Source organism: Mytilus californianus, unplaced genomic scaffold (assembly GCF_021869535.1).
Source record: "Mytilus californianus isolate M0D057914Y unplaced genomic scaffold, xbMytCali1.0.p SCAF_4, whole genome shotgun sequence".
Taxonomy (NCBI): Eukaryota; Metazoa; Mollusca; class Bivalvia; order Mytilida; family Mytilidae; genus Mytilus; species Mytilus californianus.
In genome coordinates this window covers 45,093,457-45,117,743 of record NW_026262690.1, presented here as the reverse complement: position 1 = coordinate 45,117,743, position 24,287 = coordinate 45,093,457, and the positions used below count along the sequence as shown (strand labels likewise).

At 32.2% G+C, this 24,287-nt stretch overlaps 1 protein-coding gene across 1 annotated transcript; it reads left to right on the top strand.

Moving 5' to 3' along the window:
- Window positions 1-380: 380 nt before the first annotated feature.
- Window positions 381-23,745, top strand: LOC127738094 (coagulation factor IX-like). The gene is made up of 15 exons (XM_052249196.1): window positions 381-463; window positions 4,142-4,180; window positions 4,717-4,998; window positions 5,543-5,662; window positions 11,180-11,293; window positions 11,884-11,997; window positions 12,610-12,726; window positions 14,619-14,726; window positions 16,223-16,336; window positions 18,124-18,240; window positions 18,734-18,929; window positions 19,868-20,127; window positions 20,433-20,584; window positions 21,031-21,115; window positions 21,813-23,745. Exons 1-15 carry the CDS (start codon window positions 400-402, stop codon window positions 21,887-21,889), a joined length of 1,959 nt encoding a protein of 652 aa, XP_052105156.1. The 5' UTR covers window positions 381-399; the 3' UTR covers window positions 21,890-23,745.
- The last annotated feature ends 542 nt before the right edge of the window (window positions 23,746-24,287 follow it).

The window sequence follows — 24,287 nt, the reverse complement described above, 5'->3', positions numbered from 1 at the left end:
ATCCATTGTAACTCAAACACTTAATAACGAATTTTACTGCAACGTGACCATGTACGACCGTATTTCTACGTTGCATGTCAATTTAAACTTTCATTAATACTCACTACAACATATGTTTGTTAAAGATTTTAGATTACTAACAGGATAACACAAATTCTTCCATACCAATGAAGACATTTACATAAGCTAAAAGTTCATTTCTAATAAAATTACGGTATCTAAAAGGTAATATATAAAATGCAACATGTGCAAAAAGAAAACTAATCAAACACTTCAAATAAAATGTAACAAGAAATTTTCTGTAAAAACAACTAACTTATTTACCAATAAATAATCCTTTTGTTTTCTTTTTTCTTTTTATTTACTTTGGGCTATGGAATGAAAGTACAATTAATACAAATGGATATATTTCCCAAAATTTTAGTTTCTTTTATCCTTATTAACTCGTTGGTATATACCCAAGGTAAGAATTTCGTCTTTTTCTTCATTTTTGTAAGTTTTATGTATTCATAACACATACTTATACGAATTTCCATAAGAATTCTAATAATTATACTTCAATATAGAACAAGAAAGCATAAATTAGACATAGCCGACATGGGAAAGTAATATCCCCAAAGGCGTATGTTTTAATATGGAAACATCCTTGATAAATAGATAGAAATTGCAATGATGTATAGAATTACAAAATTAGATCTAGATACAGTTGGGATCAGTTTTAAACTGTCTTAGAACAGTCTGTCATAGAAATGTTCTTAAAATATTAGTTTTAGAGAAGTTATTTGGTAGAACTATCCTAATCAGTTTTATGGTAGAACTATCCGAATCAGTTTTATGGTAGAACTATCCGAATCAGTTTTATGGTAGAACTATCCGAATCAGTTTATGGTAGAACCATCAAAACACATAAACGGTACCAATGTTACCGTACTTTACCGACCTGGGCATTTCGACAATTAATGTCTATTCAATAATGCTCGAGGTAAAATTATTTGAAAATCCAAAATCTTATACAAACGTTGAAGAGCTAATAAACTAAAAAGGACCTAGAGTGAAGCGTAATACGGACATGGAATCAGATCTTACATTATTTTCCAAAAAATCAAGATCAGTTCTAGGGTAGAACTGTCAGATCAGTTTTATCTGGGACTATTATACTAAGTTTAAGGTTGTGCAGTTAAAATCAATGATTTAAAGAAAAGCAGCTTTTTGATCATGATTTAGAAACAGTTAAGGTTGATGAGGATTTCCGGGGCAGTTATATACGTAGGTGGATTTTCCCTGCAAGTTATACTCTAGATAATAGTAATCTAGGAAGTTTCTAAGTTACGTCATTTCTCCATGTTTGATTTTATATCATGAAAAATATTTTATTTATTTTCTATGTAAAAATCCCTATGCAGTGAGAAAAAAGACATCACATTTCTCTGTAATTAATATAAAAAAATAATATAATTATAATATTGTCTTCAGAGAGACAACTATACGCGTCGAGGGGCACTTTTGGGGTATTTATTAAAGGTAAAAAATTTGGATTACACAGTGCCCATATTATTTCCTCGGGGGAGTGTTTTACACCTGAGATTATCTGACGATATACAATCTTTTGTATTATTATACTTGTGTGTATATATAAGATGGCTTCAACCTATGCCAAAATTTGAAAAGTATATATATTCAAACTATGCCAACAAACAAAATACAAAAGGTGTTGTCATAGCAATCTACACTTAATTACTGGTAACTTACAGTGTATTATGACATCTTAAATCTGAATTTTAATTGCGCCCAAACTAATTTTTCTTTGCGCCAAAACATTTTTTTTTCATTTTGCCGAAACATAAGTTTTAATTTGAACAGATAAGATTAGATCCATTTTATATAATTTTACGTTCATCAAAAGCCAGCAGTTAGTCGTGTTCAATGAGTATGTGTTCACGTTTTATGTACATGTTTAGACATACACGAAGAGCTGATTGATTTAAAAACTTCTGATGAGAAAAGATGGATCCTTTGCACACCGAATCAAAATGAGGAATAAGTAAAAACACTCGTCATAGATACTAGGCTTTAACTTTTTTTTGTCAGACACGCGTTTCGTCTACAAAAGACTCATCAGCAACCGACTCAAATCATGAAAGCAAAAAATGTGAATAATCTCTGATGGATATTCTTATAAGCATTGAAACATTTTGATGAATGAACTAGTAATTCATGTAATGCTAGGATTACAACTGATAGTAATGGCCATACAATTGAGAACTCTTTACAGAGCACGACTACGTTGCAGATGACCGTAAGTCTGGCAAAACAGGTCCGTGATAGATATAGAGAGTAATATTGTTATATCGCAAATATACCACTCGAAATCGAAAGAAATATTTTGCAGAAAATGCAAAAGTTAACTCCTTGAACAACTAAACGATTTAAGAATGATAGATGGCATACAGAAGGGATATTTTCTGGTATCTTAAAAAATTCTAAATGAACAAAGAAGCGGAGGATATCAAGGGAACATTCAAAACTGGAAGAAAAACGGACAACGTCATGGCAAAAACGAAGAACGACGAAAAGACAAACAAGTCCCCAAATATTACATAGAAAACGAAAGATGGAGCAACATGAACTTTACCCTCTCTCAAAAATGTTTAACATTCTGCTAACATTTATACAGTTGATGTTGAAAATAAGTCACTTTAGTTTTTGTGTGATCCAATTGTTGAATATTTGGACACTTGTTACAGCCAGCCCCTATTTTGATGTTATTTTAGTGTCTTGTTATATATATATGCAGCATGCCTAATACGACAGCGGCATCTCGACAAGGGGAAATATTTTTTAAAGCAGGTATCGACACAGTTTTGTTCTAAACATAGTGATGATTTGAATAATATTCTGGGGAATTGTCCGTAATATCTCTCAAATATAACAGACCTGTTATAACCCAAATCTGTTGTATGTTTGAAGCAGGTGAATTTTTGAAGAATTTTGAATTCTCATCAGATAAATTATGATATGCTTTTTCTAAGAAATTCATAAAGGATTTTTTTCTGACGTAATAAATAATTCAATCTGAATTATAAGTAAACCAAATATATCTTTCAGACTGAGGAAATTTTTGAAATCATCTTTGGTTAAGAAAAATTGATAATATGAAATCAACCTAATTTTCTCATATACAGTTGACAACATATCAGATATTATGTAGGCTATAAAAATGACCAACCAGCAAATTAATAGGAATCGGATCGTCTAGAATAGGCGCCACTACTCAAATTCCGAAACAAATTATTAAAGTCTTTGAATTTGTTGAACGATAGGTAACTTTTGTAAGTAAATGATTGAAATAAAATTGGGGATGGCTGACATTTAAGAATAGAAAAAAAAACAAAAAACAAACTAGTCAAACCTAGCAACCTATGTGTGCGTCTATCAAAAGTCAGAATATTGATAGTCTTATGTCATATCTTATGTGTTTCATTTTATTTTGAGAATGTAGTATTGACAACAGATATTTGATAGTTTATGTTAAATTTATTTATAATTTGTTATTTCGTGTTAAGATTACTGTGTTAAAATCATTTAGCGCTTGAAATATAGTATAGACATTTGTGTATTGTTAAAGGCTGTATGTTGAACCTTTAAGTTAGATGTTGTTTTAGTTATTTGTGTCATTCGATGGCTGTTTCGTTGGTGTGCACCCGCCATCTCCTTTTACTCGTACATTTATCTGTAGACAATTATTAGTGTTTACATGTAGAAAGATTTGTCCCGGTTCTTTGGAGAGACCTTTTAGGGTCATTTGGTAAAAACTCCGCTATGATAGTAAACATGGCATTACATCATCCGTTCTTCGACATATGTAGTTAAATGTACTTGACATCAAAACTGAAAAATTCGAGCATTTCAGTTGTACGTGAAAAACTTTCCTACGATCACCTGTACCATTATAGATTATGTCTAGTAAGTACTTCAAACAGCTTTTAAAGGCAATGACTCCAAATTATTGAATTAAACGAATAAAGTTATGACCTCTTTAATCATAAATGAAAAAAAAATCCACTGTGAAATTGACTTAGAATTTTCTTAAAGTTACTCAAAAACATTACCAAATTATACCTTATAATATTTTGTTTTTAAGGTTGGTTTCGAGGATGGAAAAGATTTATTAGATTTTCTGGTAACATTTTTATTACATTTGTCTGTGTCTTTGTAGATTAATTTTTGAGTAATCATTGACACAAAATAAAAATAACTATGCTTTTATAAGGTGCTTACGTTTCAAATCATAGCCTTTTGAGCCGACCTTAATATCATGTTACTGTTGTAAAGAGTGAATGGAAACTAAGTGCCAGCACTTCAGATAAAGTCTAGTGAGTCACGCACATATTCTTACTTCGAAATCGAGTATTTCAGTTATCATTTTATACATTCATTTAGGCTAACAGTGTTAAGAATTGACAAGATTAGGCTTTCAGCATAGCGCAATTATAAAAACAATTATATGCGCTTGTAATATTCTTAATTGTGAGTTCTTTGTGGGATTAGGATGATAACATTTTCAGATTAGGAATATGATAGTTCCAAGCTTTTTACTCAACTGCAATTATATTATTTTCATATTTTTGTTTATTTTTTTAAGAAAGAATTATAATATGTGATTATTACTCTTCGGTATCTGATTACTTTTTTTTTTATCAAAATATTTCCTTTTAGGTAGACGACAAAGCACGATCTGCAACGAACGCCGTACCAATATTAGTTGTCGCTATGGTCAAACATTAAAGATTCTATCAGCTGTTTATGGCAGAACAGAGGTTTGGACTTGTAGACCACGAAATAAAAAACAAAAAATGTGTCGTTTAAATGTACTTCGACAAGTTCAAGACCTGTGTCAACAGAAAAGGTCTTGTAAATTGTACTCTTCAAATCGAGTGTTTAATAAACCGTGTTCTGGTACAGAGAAGTATCTGAGAATTAAATACCAATGTGTCAAAGGTATGTAATGTACTATTTGTGTATATTTATTTGGGCTTTTTCTAATTTTTTAACCCCATTTTCTAAAAGTTTCAACAAACTTTTATCATGCACCACACTGACTTCCGCTTTTGAAGCCAAGAGGTCAACAATGGCTAATACTAGTAATGTTGTCGTAAAATGTTCATCATCCCTATTGTTTTTGAAAGATATAGATAAAGATCGACGATAAGTAAGAGGCACTCCAAAAACCAAAAACACTTACAACGTTATTTTCCCATACCATGTATGAACAAGATAATAAACAGAACATTATTGCATAAAATAAGTTGCTTCTGATTTTTTTATGGTCATAGGTAAAATTTAGATCAGTGGTTTAGTGCAAAACCATGTCAACGTTATGCAGAAAAGAAATTTCATCAAACGAATTACATTGGTCATAAAACACCTCTATCACCCCTATTATTAAGGGCAGCAAAAGAGTTCTAGGTTAAAAAAAAACTATAAGGGATGCATTTATTCAATGACGTCATTATTGAAAAGTAAACTAATCTTTTCACATTAGGACAGAAAAAGAACGCGTGTGCACTTGCTCCCTGTAAGAATGGAGGGATATGTAAAAGTTCTGGTACCAATTTTTCCTGTAATTGTCGAAGTGGATTTACTGGAAAAAAATGTGAAATAAGTAAGTAAACAGAAAAGTATCTATAAAATGTATTTGGTTTCGAATGCTACAGTTTGTAATAGGTTATAGAATAAGTGTTAATAATTCAATGTAAGAAATATACAGTATTCATGAAATGTTAAGTAATGTTTGCATTTATCAGAAGGAATGGACTTAAACTGGTTTTTATTTTAGATATAGTTGTTAATCCTCGTTATTGGTCTTATTCGCTTGTAGGATGTATATTACATAACGAATTACCTAAAACTATTAACAATTTAAGTTTGAACATCCGTTGCAATATGGTTACAGCAAAAAAGTTACCAACTTCCTCCTTTCAGTACCGTCCGGAATAATTCATAATCAAAAGTTTTACTTGACAACCTGAAACCCTACAATATCATGAACATCACAGAACCCAAGAATGGTTAATGGGAAAATAAATTCAGAAATGGCAACATTTAAGCATGTACGCATGCCATGCTCAATATGAGATACCAATAATTGTGAAAAATACAGTCGTAAACCGGGACAATATCTGATGAGTCAAATATAACCTGACAGCTTTATCCTTATCTAGTACTGACGTTTACTTTTTACTTATTTATGGTTTATCTCTTTTACACGTCTGTTATCTTCGGATTCTTTGCACTTTTCTTGTGTTCCAACACCTTTTTTCGAAATGAACACATATGCATTTAGTCAAATTTAGTGACTTGTTATTCGTCTTTCAAGAAGAGGTTTCTGAAAGCTAGTTTCTCTATACACATCTTTAATTAATTTGTACCGTAAACAGATGAAGGTTAAAAGGAAATACATAAAGATGACGGGCGCCACCTGTCTTTACATCTAGAAGTAATTTTATTTTCTGCTGCCCTGTTAATTAGAAAACTTTTTAAGACAATTGAAATACCGAGAAATGAATGTTGGCTGTTGGTGTAGAAATAACGAAAAATATGGAGGCAACTTTTTGTGATGATCCAAATTTTCTGTGCAAAATTAAGAAAGGGTGTTCTTCATTCATGCTATTTCTAAAATTCCTTAACCATAGAGTACCCTTAAAAATGCCATTTTTCTAACAACAAAAGATGTGGCACCATATTTGCTTTTTATTCACAGCCAAAGGTGTTGAAAATTCAGAATTTTTTATAGTGAAAACGCAGGGCCCTGAAAGGCTTCTATTATCTCCTATGTAAATAAATACATCATTGTAGGTTGCACTTTGTAAAAACAGCTGTTTCACAAAAACGCCTCTTATGGGGAGATATATAATATTCATAGATAGGTTAATTTGTTAACGTACTGGTTCCCAGATATTATCTCTGTGTTTCATCTCATAGAGACATAACTTAGGAATGTTACCAGTATAGAAAAACATGGTAGCGCCTAAAATTTAATTCTTAGGAGGTCCAAAAGTGGAGGTAGGGGTAGTATAGAATTTTAGTACAAGTTTAAACTCTTAGAAGTTCAGGGCATATAAATGTTGAAAATATGCCGCACAGCCCTATATTTTGACCTTTGAATAAAAAAGTAGTGCATATTAACTTCCCGTTCTGGGATATAATTTTTCACGCAACTTCATAGTAAAAGTGGCACAGTTTTAGCCGCAAAGGGAGTTCCTTTGGGAAATTGCATTGTCTATATTGACAGAATTGCAACCTGTAACCTGAACGCATCAGCGCTTGCCATATGTTATATAGACGGTTCTATAATTGGAGATCATTTATGTCCTCTTTATGTCTTTTGACATGACTCTGTACTTATGTATCCCGTCATACTTAGAACGACAAAATTATTTTATATTTACCTGTGTAACTTCAAACGCGCGATTCTACGCCAGTACTTAAAACCCTCCATCCTTTATGGGTGGATTTTACAAAAATTAATGAAATCTTATAATAAAAAAGCAAAATGAGGATGTTAAATATGATGTATGCCTTTTTGTGCTTCTTTGTTACATTTGTTTGTTTTTATAGTGATTAAGATGATAACACAATGTTGACTGCTGTACCACTATTTTTGACATTTTTACCTATTGTGTCTGGCCCGAGAACACAGTTATTTCGTAGTGCATTTCTTTTAGACAATAAATTCAAATTAAAAAAATCGCACCTACTCTATCTCAAAAAGATTTTTACAGTGTAGTGTACTACTATTGATACAAATAATATCAAAATTATAGAAACTTCTACCAGCTCTAACTCAAAATATTGACAATTTTTTGTTAAGGGGGGCTAAAATTCAGTTTGACAGCTTCAGACATTCTAATTTTTGACCTTTTTTAACTGGACCAAATCATTACTTAACATAAAGATTCAGCACCCAAATTTTTTAACATGTAATTTCATCCCCTTACTTAATATTTCATGCATAACATATCAAGAAATAAATTGGGAAAGTGTATAAAAAAAGAATGCAAGTTATACACTATTAACTGTGTCCTTGGACCGTCTGTTTGTTTTATTCACGCATCGTTGTCATTGTAATGGAATTTGATGTGACTGTCATACAAGTGAGAGGTTTAGCAAGCTATAAAAAAACATAAGAAAATGCCTGTACCAAGTCAGGAATATGACAGTTGTTATCCATTCGTTTGATGTGTTTGAGCTTTTGATTTAGCCATTTGGTTAGGAACTTTCCTTTTTGAATTTTCCTCGGAGTTCAGTATTTTTGTGATTTTACTTTTTATTGAAGAATTCTGAAAAAAGGACGTAACATAAATTTAAATGATGTTATGCTCATCCTCCAGGATCACCTAGTATCACATCTGGTCTTTGTTTTTGGGTGGGTGGGGTTATTGGACAAATACAAAATAATATTGTGTAGATTGAATTGTTAAGTCACAATCATATAAATAAAAATGCACAAGCTTTGATATATATAATAACTAGTGATTTTTGTAGAAATGAATATAAAAAAATTAAATTGATAAATTTTATTAAATTGGAAACCTGGCGCCAACGAAGGTAATTTAAAACAATCTTAGTGTTAAGTTAATTTAATTCATATGGTAGGGCAATGACTTCCGATCGGATAATTCTTTTATAATTCTTTTTATACAATAAATATGTTATAGGCGTATCATAGAGCTAATAAAAAGGGATTGAGACTAAAGTAAAAGCAAACAAACTTGTCTTTGATCTGTAACAAAACAAAATTTCAAGATCAAATTATGCTTTAAAAGTAACTTCCTCGTCGAAGGTTGTCTTAAGTTATATCTTAATGTTTTTGCTATAAGAAATTAGATGGTGACGGTAGTAAAATAACAAAAATATCGAACTCCAAGGAAAATTCAAATCGGAAAGTTCCTTAGATATTTGATTGTTTTTAAATCATATTTTTCACACTTCTGTAAAGATTAAGGGCGATTTAGAGCTTAACATATTACAGGCAGTTGTCTATTTTTGTTGATCGAAAGACGTCTTATTTTTTCGGTGGATTGCTGCTATTTATATTATGATGGATTTGAAAGGCTTGTTAATATGTCTTTTGATTGAGTTAAGCCAATTCAATTGATATTTTATAGTGTGTCTTTCTATGTTGTGATGTTACACTATTGTTTCAGATAAGGGTGAATGTTTGGTACCATTAAAACGTTTAAACCCGCTGCAATTGTTTGCACCTGTCTAGGAATCTGATATTCAGTAGTTGTCGTTTGTTGATGTGGTACATAAGTGTTTCTCGTGTCTCGTTTTTTTTTTATATAGATTAGACCGTTGGTTTTCCCGTTTGAATGGTTTAACAATAGTAATTTTTGAGGCCCTTTATAGCTTGCTGTTCGGTGTGAGCCAAGGCTCCGTGTTGAAGACCGTACTTTGACCTATAACGGTTTACTTTTATAAATTTTGACTTGGATTGAGAGTTGGCTCATTGGCACTCATACCACATCTTCTTATATCTATTGAACTCTGTTTTCAATTCATGTGTGGGGAACCCGGTGGCCGAGTGGTCTAAAGAGTTTATCTACTGTATAACAAGCCTGACAACACAAACGGTTTGGCAGGTGCGTTCGACTCCAATCTTAATTAACTAGATTTGATTGCCAGTTTTACTGCCACATGTCCATACTTCTCTGGGCATCCGGCTTCCTTCACCAATAAAATCTGACCGCCACGAAAAAGCCAAAAGTATCGTTAAACACTAAAAATCAGCCAAACAATCAATCATTCAATTCATTTGTCAACCATGCTTATCAGAGGAACAAGCAACCCTAGGCCTCACAGAGTTTTTGTTAGATCAATATGATATCTCATAGAAAAGATTAATGTGTTTGTAAACATGCATAAATACAGATGTGAAATATATTTCAATGATACAGCAATCCAACAATACAACTAACCACAAAAAAACACACACACACACATTAATAGGTTATTAAAAATGCACGAACCGAACTAATTAATAACAAACTGTAAGGACCACATTGGTAGACAAAGGTCCATTCCATAATAGTATTCGACCCAAAACTATACAATTTGATAATAGAGGTCTACCACTAGCAGAAATGTCACAAAAATGAACACAAAATAGATATAAAAATAGACATCTCATAGACTTCGAAATTTATGGAAACTTAAATTATTTATATAGCACTCAACTTTAACCATAATAATGGTCCCTAGTATCTCAAAATATTTTGGCCGGGTTGGAAGAAGTCCGAAACGGGCTTTAAGAATTGGGATTGGGCGGGAAGCCGGGTGAAAGTGTGTAATGAATTCCTCATACATTTTTAAATCCAGATGCCTGAAACTTCACAGGAAGATTGGATTGTACACATGTTGAAATTGTGCTCCTGCTATTATGGAATTGTTTGAGGAATTTGCCCTATTTTAATACTTTAAAGCATCACATATCTTGTTTAAGTTAAAGGATTAATGGTATTATGATCTCCGAATTACTTTTTTAAACAATAGAAAGATTTGGTTGAATACACCTCCTTCGTGTTTCGAGTACATTAAACAATCCAGCTCCGATTATTGCAAAAACTGTGGTATTTCGGAGACCGTTATTTCTCCACAATTAAAGAGTGTATTCGTAGTTACGCTCAAATTCTGTTAAAAATATATATTAATGTCCACCTTAATACACATTTATCACACGAAATGATGTGTAATATGGCAATAGAAATAGTAAGCGCATTTCAAAGAATTGATAAGTTGACAAATAAAAGAACATGCACAGTGATTTGTCGGGTTATTTTTTTCTGAAAATAAAAATGAAAGGATGGCTTAAAGTTACAAAATTTCTAAATTCTTAGAATATACTCTAATTGTTTTGAGAAAAATGCATGGTACCGATGCCAGTCATACACAGTTCTCATGTCAAATTACTTTTTAACAACACATCAAAGGAATAAAAATTCTACATACCATTATCATCTAGTAGATAGAAGAAGAACACACAAAACTACTTGTATACATTGTCATTATTTGTATTGTCAAATTTTTATCAAGGCTCGAAAAGGGCATCTGCTGCTGTAAGCATTTAGTATATATATGATTGTATTTATAAATCTAACATTATGATACTTTTTTTTAGATGTTAACGAATGTAAATCCAACCCTTGCCAGAATAAAGGCAGATGCGTTGACATGCCAAATAGATATAAATGTGTATGTAAACCTGGGTATACAGGTCGTCACTGTGAAGTAGGTGAGCTTTTGTGGTTCTCTGAATACTTGTTTATTTTCCATTTAACTGTACACCCAATTTGAATTTAATACAATAGTTGCGATAAAAGTCGATAGTAATGCAGAAATCAGGATAAATTTTTTTGTTTTTAAAATTAGAGTTTTGATTGTTTAATAATGACATCGTGTATAAACCTTCAGTCTTAGCTTATCATAACATTACTCGGTTCACACTGTAATTATGAATTCGTTCTTAATTGACAACGGATTGTCAGTTGTACTATCGAAGATCTGTGTTGGTAATCCCCAAAACAGTGTATTGTGTTTTTTTTTTAATTTGAGAAGTTTTAAATATCTCAAAGAGACAGGCGTAACCAGTTCATCTGTCCAAACATGTATACTATAACAATCGATAAAATATTTCAAAGATTTTACAAATAATCGTGCGGTTCGTGTTGCTCAGTCTTTAGTTTTCTATGTTATGTTTTGTATACTGTTGTTTGCCTTTTCTTTTTTTTGCCATGGCATTGTCAGCTTATTTTAGACTAACTAGTTTGAATATTCCTTGGTATCTTTCGCCTTTCTTTTAAATAAAGGCAATGAATATTGCAGGTATTAACGAATGCAAATCCAACCCTTGTCAGAATGGAGGTAGATGCGTGGATGGGATCAATCGATATACATGTGTTTGTAAACGAGGGTTTAGAGGTCTTCATTGTAAAACAGGTTAATTACGAACTTTATAAATACATGTTCAATAAAATAGGCACTTTCATTGAAAAAGATAACCTCTAACTTTCAGAAGTTAGAAACATCATCTTCACAATCTACCATTTCAATGACCAAGGAGATGATTGACTCAAGATTCAAGAGGATTACATTATAACTGATTACAACGAAACTTTACTTTATATATAAACATCAAACTTGAAACAAACCTAATCATACACCAGTTTAAAGGAAACTCATAAAGACAACACACAGAAACTGGCACAAAAGACAGAAAAATGTAGGAACACAAGCAAACGACACAACATGGTTGATATGATAACCAACAGCAGCATTAGGAAAATAAACCTCAAAATTTGTTAGAAAAGAGAATTTGAATAAATTAATTTGGAGCTTCCAACGTTTATCAAGATTGTTAACGCCATTCAAAATTATTCTATGGAGATGACAAAAAAAACCTAAACATTTAAAGCACTATATGTGGTAGATATAAATTTAATATGTTGATATTGATGTCAGAAAAAATCTAATAAAAAAAAGATACGCGATTAATGCCCTTTAATTGATTGATTAATATCTATTATCATTGTAGCAGCAATTTTATTTTAGAAATCAATGCATGCAAATCATCTCCATGTCAGAATCATGGTATATGCCAAACTGTTGGATTAAGCTACAAATGCAAATGCAAACCTAATTACACAGGTGATCGATGCCAAACAAAACGTAAGTTCTTGTACAGATTTTAAGATGTTAAAATGTTCAACCTGCCATTTTTTCTTAAAATGTCCTGTACCAAGTCAAGAATATGACAGTTGTTATCAAATACTAGTAGTCCGTTTCTACGTATGTTGGTGTTTCTTTTTGTAGCAGTTCAGTGTTTCTGTTGTTCCGTTGTTTCCCTCTTATAGTTGATGTGTTTCCCTCGGTTTTGGTTTGTGACCCGGATTTGTTTTCGCTTTATGACTATTGAACAGCGGTATACTACTGTTGCCTTTATTTATGTCATATGGAAAACAATGCATTCTTAGAGTTATTTTTAACACATAAGGCATAAATGATCCTCTAACAGTGTTATTGTTAGACAATCTAGGTATCTAATGATGAATATATTCGCTTTGTTTTCCAATTGCCTTAACCACAATTCCGTGCCCTTTTCCTCGAATGTAACCTACCAAATTAGACTTTTCAACAGGTTTGAACTTACATTAGCAACACACAGGGTTCCACATGTGAAACAGGATCTGCTTACTCTTCCGGATCACCTGAGATCACCCCGATGGGGTTCGTATTGCTCAGTCTTTGGTCTTCTATATTGTGTTTTGTGTACTGTTGTTTGTCTTTTCGTCGTTTTTCGTTTCTTGCCATGACATTGTCGGTTGTTTTCGACTTATATGTTTGAATATCCCTTTGGTATCTTTCGCCTCTCTTTTTCGAACTACTAATGATTTTCTACCCAAGAAAAAGATTACCTTAGCTGTATTTGGCAAAAATGTCGGAATTGTGGTTCCTTAATGCTTTTCATCTTTGTACTTTATTTTTGCCTTTTTAACTCTTGGATTCGAGCGTCATTGGTGTGTCTTTCGTAGACGAAACGCAACAAAATTTTGAACCTGGTATCTATGATGAGTATTTTTGTTCAGGAAACTGCAAATGGACCGGGCAAATTTATTTAAGAAGCTTACGAAATAGGGCCTTATTCCATACTTTTAATTGACTAAAAGTTGATTAAATTGTTATCCAAAATGGGATCAACCGTTCAATGTTTTTTTTTAGTACAGTCATTTATTCTCAATATTTAATATTTTTGTATTCATGCCTTTTCATTTTTCTCAAGTCACCTGGCCCACAGTGCCATTGTGAGCTATTGACATCGTTTCTGTTTGTCGTCTGTTTACTATTACACAAAATATTCTTCTTTGAAATTATCAAGCAAATTGCATTGCACACACGCTCACCCTTATAGTATCTTGTTTATAAACTGTGTTGGATAAACCCGTTGACCGACAAACATGGCCTTAAAACCGTTATAGATAGGGAAAATTTGACTTGCCAAAAAAAAATCAGACTGTCAATCTAAACCTACTGTATATTTCAACTAAACCTGTCAGACCTCAAAGGACAATGTTCTACCAAAATTTTGTGTTTTTGGCAATTATGATGAAAACTATTTGGAACACAAGTAGTAGAAAAGAAAAGGAGAGACAGTAAACAGCAAAAATAATCAGCAATATAAGATCTACAAATACGCAAATGATTGAAATCATTGATAAACGCCTACATGAGTTGAAAGCCCCCAAATCACAATTTTAACAATTTGTTTTTCACGTTTGCCTATTTGACCTATTTTGAAAGTTATAATGGAAAGACAATTAGAAATGATCAGCGAGAAAATGCTTTGGCCCAAACAGCTCCCATTCAACCCAAATATTCTTGTTGCATGGTATCAATTTTATTCCTTGTCGGCAATACAGGTCCGTTGAAGTCTCTCACTTTCTTTTTGTTATTTTGAGTCTTTTTAGACTTGTACTTATGAAACCCTGTTCTTCGCAGTCACCTACCCATATAGAAGTATAGATATATATAAATAAATTTATTATTGACAATTCCAATTACAGGTGCATGTTCTTCTAATCCCTGCAAGAATAACGGTAAATGCAAAGACATAATAAATGGATTTATCTGTACATGCCGACCGGGGTACACAGGCGCCCAATGTCAGACAGGTAATGTTATAGACATAATTGATAAAAGTAGATAAAAAGTTCTTCACTTAGAAATTGATACGACCCTTAGATCCCTTGTCTCGGTTTTAGATGAAGTCATAGTTACGCCACTGGTTATTTCAACCTTAATCAATATGGAAAACATGGGGTTTTTTTTAGTTGCTTTCTTCGTTGGAATACATTTTGGGGTTAACTTTGGCAAGACATTAATTTTGTCATGACCGCTTACTTCAATGCACATTTGTATCAACTTCCTCTTCTACACCCCATATCAAAATTGAGAAAGCTTTTTTGCAGATTCTTTCCATAAAATGCAACTACGCACCTCTCATCTTTTCTCCGAATTATATTGGGATTTCCACAAGCAAATCATGGTCAATACCACTGCTAATGTTATGACTTTTTTTCTATTTTTATCTTCTTTTTTTAGGGGGGGGGGAGTTCCGATAGTAAATAATGGCATTTGTCATTGCTTTATTTTAGGGTAATTTTTGTATTCGTAACTGTTCATTTACATCATATTAGAATTTATGAACAAGAAATGAACTGTCAAATTGACATCAAACAGGGTTTTTTTGTATTTTGAAGGCACTTTCAGGTTTCTTTGACCTGCCACGTTCTGTGCCTATTTTTCCAATCTAGCAAGGGAAACAACTCTTGAACGGCAAAATTAAAAATAGTTTATATCGAGCTTGACCTCCATTTTGCCACAGTACCAACATATTATAATTTTATATAATTGGTTAAACGGTTCATAAGTAATTTCACGGAAAAACAACTAAAGGTGCAATTTTCCAATATACCAAGGACCTTAACTGCAAAACAGTAAAAGTGAAAACCGTCAATATCGAGCTTAACCGAGTTAAATTTCAAACTTGTAATTGAATACTGTAGCCAACGGGGTAAAGCAGTAGAATCCATTTCTCTCATAATTTAGTGAAAATTGCTGTTCTACATGGATTAAACAGGAAGTTACATGAGACAAATTTAACCAACGTGAGGTTTATAAAAAAATTATCGAACTGCAACGTCAGAACTGATTTGAATGATACCGAATTAGAGAAACATAATCATAAGTTTGAGAATTGTTGATACCTAACGTACTGAAAGTATATACGGTATGTACACATTAGATATGTAATTCTCGACTGTAGTTCCCGACTTTCAGTAGAAAGAAAGACGACTTTCATTTCCTTGTGTATACAGTATATCATAATTTCTCTTCGTACGTATAATAAAGATACTCATGTAGTTTCTGTGTTTTTCTTTACTATACCTTTCGCTAACGATTCTTGGTCGAAATGTAATACGGAATTGTCGTATAGGATGGTATATTCTATAAATTAATTACTTTTCAAATTATCTTTGTCATCAAATATTATTTCTATAATATGAGTTATTTTTTATGAAAAGATACAAGAAATCTCGTCATAAATGTAACTGTAATAAACATTTCATTCATTTACACTAAAAATAAGTTATTGATTTTGTTCCAGATATAAACGAATGTTCCCCCTCACCTTGTCAAAATGGTGCGACATGTGTAGACCGGATCGATGGTTATCGTTGTCAGTGTTGTCCAGGATACTCAGGTGTTAATTGTCATATAGGTAAATGTTCACCATTCTAAACTATGAATTAAAGGCTAAAGTAGTTAACCGATGTTTAAATCTCATAAATCCATTACGAGGATACAAATAACGGATAAACACAAAAACTGTGTAAATCAAATGAACTCCGATTGGAGTGAGACCGGGTACGTCGAAAGGTTTACTGTCTACTTCTATGCATGCATAACTTACATTGTGAACCAACACTCAATCAAAATGTGACAATCGACAATAGGATACTATTGTCGCTAGCGAGTTGTCGCCAGTAAGTTGAGACATAGACACTATAAATTCGTAATGGTAACAGTAAACTTATAAATTGTCGATTTCTGTGCTGACAGGACATCATCGATATATCTGAAAGTGAAATTAAAGAACTTTGCAAACTTTTTTTTCTTTTTATCTTTAATATGGCTCTGAATGAATTCGTATCCAAGTGAGCACAAGAACAAGTCGACCAATAAGGTTGCAAAGTTAGTATCCATTGGAATACTGACTGTCTATTTAATTATCAATCCACCAAACTCATCAAATGTGTTGTCGATATCTGAAAGTAAAATTAAAAAACTTTGCAAACTTTATTTTTCTTTTTATCTTTAATATGGCTCTGAATGAATTCTGATCCAAGTGAGCACAAGAACGATAGACCAATAAGGTTGCAAAGTTAGTATCCATTGGAATACTGACTGTCTATTTAAATATCAATCCACCAAACTCATCAAATATGTTGTCGATAACAAAGCATGTTGATGATATCATTTTCGATGTATTTGTTTTGGAGTCATTGAGGTTCTTCACAAAATAAGATATCTTATGACCTAATTTGGATCTTTATTTACAATTTTGTAGTACAATTTTCAATTTACGATGAAGAATATTAGTGTAGAGCGTAGAAAAAAAATAGTGCCTTCATTAATGTACATATGCATATGAACAACGTAGGAAAAGTTGACCTTGTATGAATTTGACTTTTTCTTAGTTCCTGTTTTGGCCATGAAGCTCTTCATGCTTTTTTGGTCTTCTACATCTTACCTTTAAGATTTTTGAGTTCGTGTGTTCCCTATGAAGATTAATTCATTAAAGCGCTTCGGAAGCACAACATTAATAAAGTATTATTTTCATGTACAATGCATTGTTTTTTATTACGTAAATAAGCATTTTTAACATTTATAGATAAGTATTCCATTTACCAGAATATATCTGGATAATACGGTGTTATTTCAGAAGTATTTAAATGCTGTACCACTTTATGTTAGAGTACTAAATGCCCATAAGTGTTCCTGAGAGTGATTATCTTATGAATTGCTACCTTAGCTATTGATGCAGTCAAATTTGCTTTCAGTCAATCCTTTTCATTAGCTTTTCAGATAATTCAGTATGTTTTAACTGTACAGGTAAATAACAACTACCGAATAGTCTGAACATAGACTGAACAGTTGTTATTGACGGTAAGCGAATTGTCTGAACAGTACTGAATTTAAAGTAGCAAGTCTGAAAATTGACTGATAAACAGAAAATAACTACAAATTTTGTTGTGAAGATCCAAATTACCGTTTCAGACTAAACTAAATTTCGTTTACTAGTTCTCATACGTGAATTAAAAATGCATCACTCTAACTTTATTATTTTGTTAATTATGAATAGCACTTATTTTGTCTTTAGTAAATTTTCAAAAAATTGGAATGCAGAAAGTTTTTAAAGTTGTCGGAAAATTACCAGTAATATCCGAAAATGCTTTGTTAAACTGTCCGACTGTTTCTGTTGCAAATATTCAGATTGTTTTGTAGATGTAGATGAATGTGCCTCTATGCCTTGTTCCAATAATGGCAAATGTCAAGATGATGCAAACTCCTACCAATGTGTTTGTCTGCGTGGATACAGTGGACCTACTTGCGAAAAAAAAGGTAAAAAGTTAAATTTTCTTACAATTATGTCTTATTCATTGAAGTAATTTCAACGATATTTTTCAATTAAGAATTGCGTCTGGTTCCGTTCTTTTTAGTGCAAGAACATTTCAAATTTCTTCGACATTTTGAATTGCAATTGAAATATTAGATCTCTTTTCAATTTGAAAAAAAAATAAACTTTGTTTGCAGGAAAATATTCGAACTCTTTTTATATGAGGCAATTTAAAATGCGAGGGCCTTAACACATGTTATTTTGCTCTATTTATGATTCCAGAAAAATGTTTTGTGAATTAGTTTGTTTGCCTTATCTGCTATGACCACATAGTGCTGTCTGTTTATTTTATATTTGCCTCATTTGCATTATCTTGTTTCTGTTCATGGAAATACATATCATGTAAGAGAAGAATTGCGAAAGTGAACTTTGACATGAATCGTTATACTCTATAGACTAATAACTTTCATATCATTTTGGATTGTGAATATTTTGCAGATGGGCCAAATTCAGTTGAATGTGGAACACCATATTGGAAACCAACGTTAATTCAAACGAGAATAGTTGGTGGAAATCGTGCCAAAAACTACTCCTGGCCATGGATAGTACAGCTACGACTAAATGAAAAACATGAATGTGGTGGAGCAATTATTGCTCCTAATTGGATTGTTACCGCCAAACATTGTTTTCTACTGTATGTACATCTAATAAGATTCAGTTTTACTTCATATTGGAATGTCGTGTAATGTTGCGTCAGTGCCAGTGAAGTCCCATACTTGATGTACAAGCATTTACTTAGAGTTTATCGATAAATATCAAATAATAGAATATTTGAAAACTTCATAGAAATTTACGATCAAATTAAAAAGAACTGTAAAACAGGTGCGGAAGATACCAGAGGAACATTCAAATTCATAAATCGAAAATAAACTGACAACGCCATGGCTAAAAAAGAAAAAGACAAACAGACAAACAATAGTACAAAAAAAACACAACATATAAAACTAAATACTAAGCAACACGAACCCCACCAAAAAATAGGGATGATCTCAGGTGCTCCGGAAGGGTAAGCAGATCCTGCTCCATATGTGGCATCCGTCGTCTTGCTCATGTTAGTACAAACCCGGTAATTAGTATAATTCGGTAGGTCACATTCGTGAAAAGGGAACGGGATTGTAGTTACGACATATAGGATCATATCCGCTATCATCTGTGAAACGGATATTCCATAACAGTCAACCAACTCGTGATGGCGTCCGTAAAATTTACAAAGGGATGATTTCAACTTCACCATTAAGAGCTCTTGGTTTAATAACTTCCTTGTGAGCAGCAAGGAAATCATGATAGGAAATACAAGCCCAGGAATATCGTATCAATTGGGAGACAATTGTAAACAAGGTTACAGCATGCACGAAAACTTAGACATATGATTTATTTTTACTCTTTATATTCTGGATATTAGATATGTTTACAAATTAGCAGCAACAACAAATTGATGAAAAGTTAAAAACAAAGTATGAAAATAAAACATTCAAGAAAGAAAGTCGCCTAAACATGATGATCTTGGTCTCCTTAAATTTTGATGAGCATTTCATAAATTATTTTTATTTGTACTTTTTATCATAATTCTAGAGTTAATGATGCAACAAAATGGACAATTTATGCTGGTAAGACCCACAAGTCTTTACAAGAACCATCAACACAACAAAAACGAAAAGCTGTCAAAATCGTCGACGCAAAAAGTCCTGACCACATTCTTCACAAGGACATCAGCTTGGTAAAAGTTGATAAGCCATTCAATTATAATAATTATGTACGACCAATATGTCTGCCAACAAAAGATGTCAAAGTCGGAGATATATGTTTCGTCAAAGGTTGGGGAGAGACACAAGGTACATTTATACATTAGTTGCATAGAAGTGTTCATTATTTTTCGCAAAAGCAATGGGAATAAAACCATTACTCAACATAATACAAATACTGCCTTCGGAATTAACAATGCAGTCCTAATTGCGTTGCAAATCGGTAATAATAAAAATACATTGTAATGCAATATTTTATTCTGTTCTTTCATACTAGCTAAAATGCGAACTATGTTTTCGATGATCATGTTTTCCTATCTTAATTATCATTAGTGTAAAGATGATATTTTTGTTAATGTCGTTGTACTAGAGTATCAAATTCAATATGTTAATAGGTACTGGCCATGAAAATGTACTGAAAAACACAAAATTACCAATTAAGGATACAAAGAAATGTAATACAACCATCAATCCAACGTTGGCTGGACAAATAACAGAAAACATGTTTTGTGCTGGTTTTCAGGGTGGCGGACATGACGCTTGTCAGGCAGGTAGATTTAAAGAAATTTTCCTTCTGTTCAAGTGTTCATTTTATTTCATTGACCAGAAAGTATATTTAAATGTCAAAGAAAAGTATGACTGAAAAAAAAAACCAAACATACTGAAAAGAAATAGGCGAATCAAAACAATTTCCATAACCGTTTACGCAGAAAAAACAGTAGTTGTCATACAAGCGGGCGATTATGCTAGCTGTAAAACCAGGTTTAACCCACCATTTTCCTCGGAAAATGCCTGTACCAGGTCAGGAATATGACATTTGTATTTCACTCGTTTTGTTGATTGATAACGTTTGATTTTGTTAGTTTTTATGGACGTCCCCTTTTTAAAATTATTTTGGAATTCGGTATTTTTGTTTTACATATTTACTTGATCTTTGCATAGACTTTTTATGTTTTGCGTATTTCTGACATTAGAAATATATTCAATTTATAGGGTGATAGTGGAGGACCATTTGACTGCATCCATTCCAACAAATGGTACCTTTCTGGAATTGTTTCTTGGGGTATAGGCTGTGCAGGTATGTAAAGCTTTATAGCAATAGTAATAAAACAATCTATATAAAAATAAAGATATGTGATATGCTTGCCAATGAGACAACTACCCACAACAGTTCAAATGAAGAGGATGTAAGCAATTGTAATCCATTTAAAAGCTTTATGATATTTGTAATTTAAATATTTAAATATACCAACTTTTAACAAAAGTTCTGACATTGTCTGAAGTTAATGTTATTGCATTTTTACAATAGAGGCGGCATGATGAGAGTCACTATAAGGTCACAGAAACAGAATTCTGCAAAATTCATTAATGAATATATAAATACGATGCTGTAATCTGGACAATTACTTCAGTGCAGACATGTCAGCTGTGTTTTTATTACGTTTTACCTTTAAAAAAAGTACCATCTGATGCATAGTTTCTGACGGAATTAGATATGAGCCGAAGCCTTACCAAAAAGTAATAGTTTACCAATAACATATTTTTGTATAGGACTGTTTGTAGCAAAACATATTTTGTGTAAAACTCTATATCATATCTTAAAATTTATTATTTTATCTCAAAATGCCGCTGTTTTTCATCTTTTCATTAAATTAAAGACAGACATTTTAATTCAGAAAGAAAATGCATTGTAAATAATAGCATATCTAGACATGGTGTTACTTACCGTTTATATAACTTGATTAATTAAACTCTATGTTTAATTTCTATTTCAGAGAAAAATATGCCTGGTGTGTTTGTTAATGTGATTAAATTTGTAACATGGATCACCAGTACCATAGCATTAGATTGATTTAGGTTTTCAATACAAAAAAACCTACATTTAGATATTAGTATCTAAGCAAAATTTTCAACTCGCATTGTTTGGTGATTTTTACTAACATTCATAAATAACCTTTTAGAAATCGAAGTATATGTGAGGAATATACTGTTTACCATGAAAAACCAGTAAGGATCATTTAAGATTCGTAATTAAATCATCAAATAGGAATATGGAGATTCTAATTTCGTTCTCTTTCAGAACCCAAATCTGAGTATGCAATTAAATTTTCAACATTCAGTATCAAAACTAATATAACCTTTACTTCTAATAATATCTATTATACATGAATTGAGGTAAATATGGAGACAACTTTTGTTTTAGTTTCTTTATTGTTATACTCTTTATAAAGATAAGGAGATGTGGTGTGTTTTTCAATGAGACAACTATCGACCCTAGTCCAAATAACGTGGATGTAAGCAACTATTGGTGATGGCCTTAACAATGAGCAAAATTCATGAAAGCCATACCGTATAGTCAGCTATAACATGACATGACAAATTGTGAAACAATTAAACAAAATGGCCAAACTACCTGATTAATGACAAAACAATAAACGAAAAACAAAATGACAGACAGTAACCAACGACAATCCCTGAATTACAAGATCCTGACATTGGACAGGTACATACAGAATTTTGCAGGGTTAAACATGTTGTGAGTGCTCAGTCCCCTTCCCGTACTTTTCATTTATATTTTTTATATATTAATGCTCTGAATTCGAACGTTATGAGTTCGTGCCGATCTAATGCAACCTTGCAGATCAAAGGGACAGTGTTGGTCCCCCTCTTCGCGGTAACTAGTTTCGAAATTCCGTAAACAAATAAAGAAAACATACTGGAAATCCCTTTTTATTGTAAAACCCAAGGAACCAATTCTTCTTTTTTCAAAAAGCTGCCATCCATATTTTATTGTTTATTTTATCATATAAAACAATATTTGAAGATGGTTGACCGAACTTATAAAACTACTATTGGTTGTCACTTCAATTCCAGGCATTTCAAATCTATAGGCTGTTACCCCACTCTCCCAGGTCAGGTAAGGGTTCTGCGTCCGCAAACATATTTAACCCCGCCACATTCGGCATGTGCCCTTTTCAAGTCAGGAGCTTATAATACAATTGTTGTCGTTTGCTGATGTATATCATTTTTGTTTGTTTATTGTTTTCTTCATAAATCAGGCCATCAGTTTCCTCGATATAATTGTTTTACATTATGCATATTGGGACCTTTTATAGCTAGCTATGCGGTATGTTTTTTTTTCTTGTTGAAGGCCGTACGGTGACATATAGCTGCTAACTTCAACATCATTTATTCTGTGGTGGAAAGTTGTCTCATTGATAGTGGTATCACATCTTATTTTTATATTTAGACCTATACACATATAAGTGTTACAAGACATTTCAATTTAAAAACTTTAAAAGGCTTTCTTCCAAATTCTACCGTTAGATATTGAATTTCGAATTTCGATATTGCATTTCAAATCAAGAAATCCTAAATTATACATAAAATTAAATATAACTTTGAAAAAATCCATTCCTATTAAACTTCGAATCTGAAATGATACCTGTGGTCTTTCGTAATAAGGTCTGTGCCAAAAAACTTTATCATAGGAAATAAGATTTTCATATCGTTCAAATACAAAACCAAACATATTTTTATTCCCTTGTATGGACAGATGCTGGAGATGACTTGTTTGATGAAGGAAGACCAATGTTTTTTTTACATCATATCGTATCGATTGTTCGCCCAAAACAATTAGGTAAAACGATCAAACTAAAATAATGGAATTATGGTGGATTTTTAATACAATAAATAACTTTTTTACTATCTTAGTATATTTGGTTTTATATGTTTAGTACAACATAAATGTCCCCGAATGCAGTAGAAAAAGAAGGAGTATTTCCCTATTGGTTTCAATCAAATGTTCAAGACGACTTGAAATTTCTTGAAACATTCTTGGAATTGAATATTAAAGGTTTACTGTAAAAGAGAGGCGAAAGATACCAATGAGACATCCAGACTCATATGTCGAAAACAAACTGACAATGCCATGGTAAAAATCGAAAAACAACAAAAGGATAAACAACAGTACACACAACACAACATAGAAAGCTAAAGACTGGGCAACACGAACCCCACCAAACACGGGGGGTGATCTCAAGTGATCCAGAAGGGTATGCAGATCCTGCTCCATATATGACACCCGTCGTGTTTCTCCTATAAAAAATGAGGTCAAGGACAATCGACATATAATGGACGTAAACTTCCTGAAATAAGGTATCTGTATACTAGGAATGAAACATTCAGATCTTCTACCTTCTGAAATATAAACCTTTATACAAATAGTTTATGCCCCGGCCTGAAAGTAA

Bases quoted from the DNA above. Each gene is read 5' to 3' on its own strand.
- LOC127738094 (XM_052249196.1), top strand. From the start codon at position 400: ATGGATATATTTCCCAAAATTTTAGTTTCTTTTATCCTTATTAACTCG. The intron at 14,727-16,222 runs GTAATGTTATAG...ATTTTGTTCCAG, and splicing joins AGGCGCCCAATGTCAGACAG to ATATAAACGAATGTTCCCCC. The intron at 16,337-18,123 runs GTAAATGTTCAC...ATTGTTTTGTAG, and splicing joins AGGTGTTAATTGTCATATAG to ATGTAGATGAATGTGCCTCT.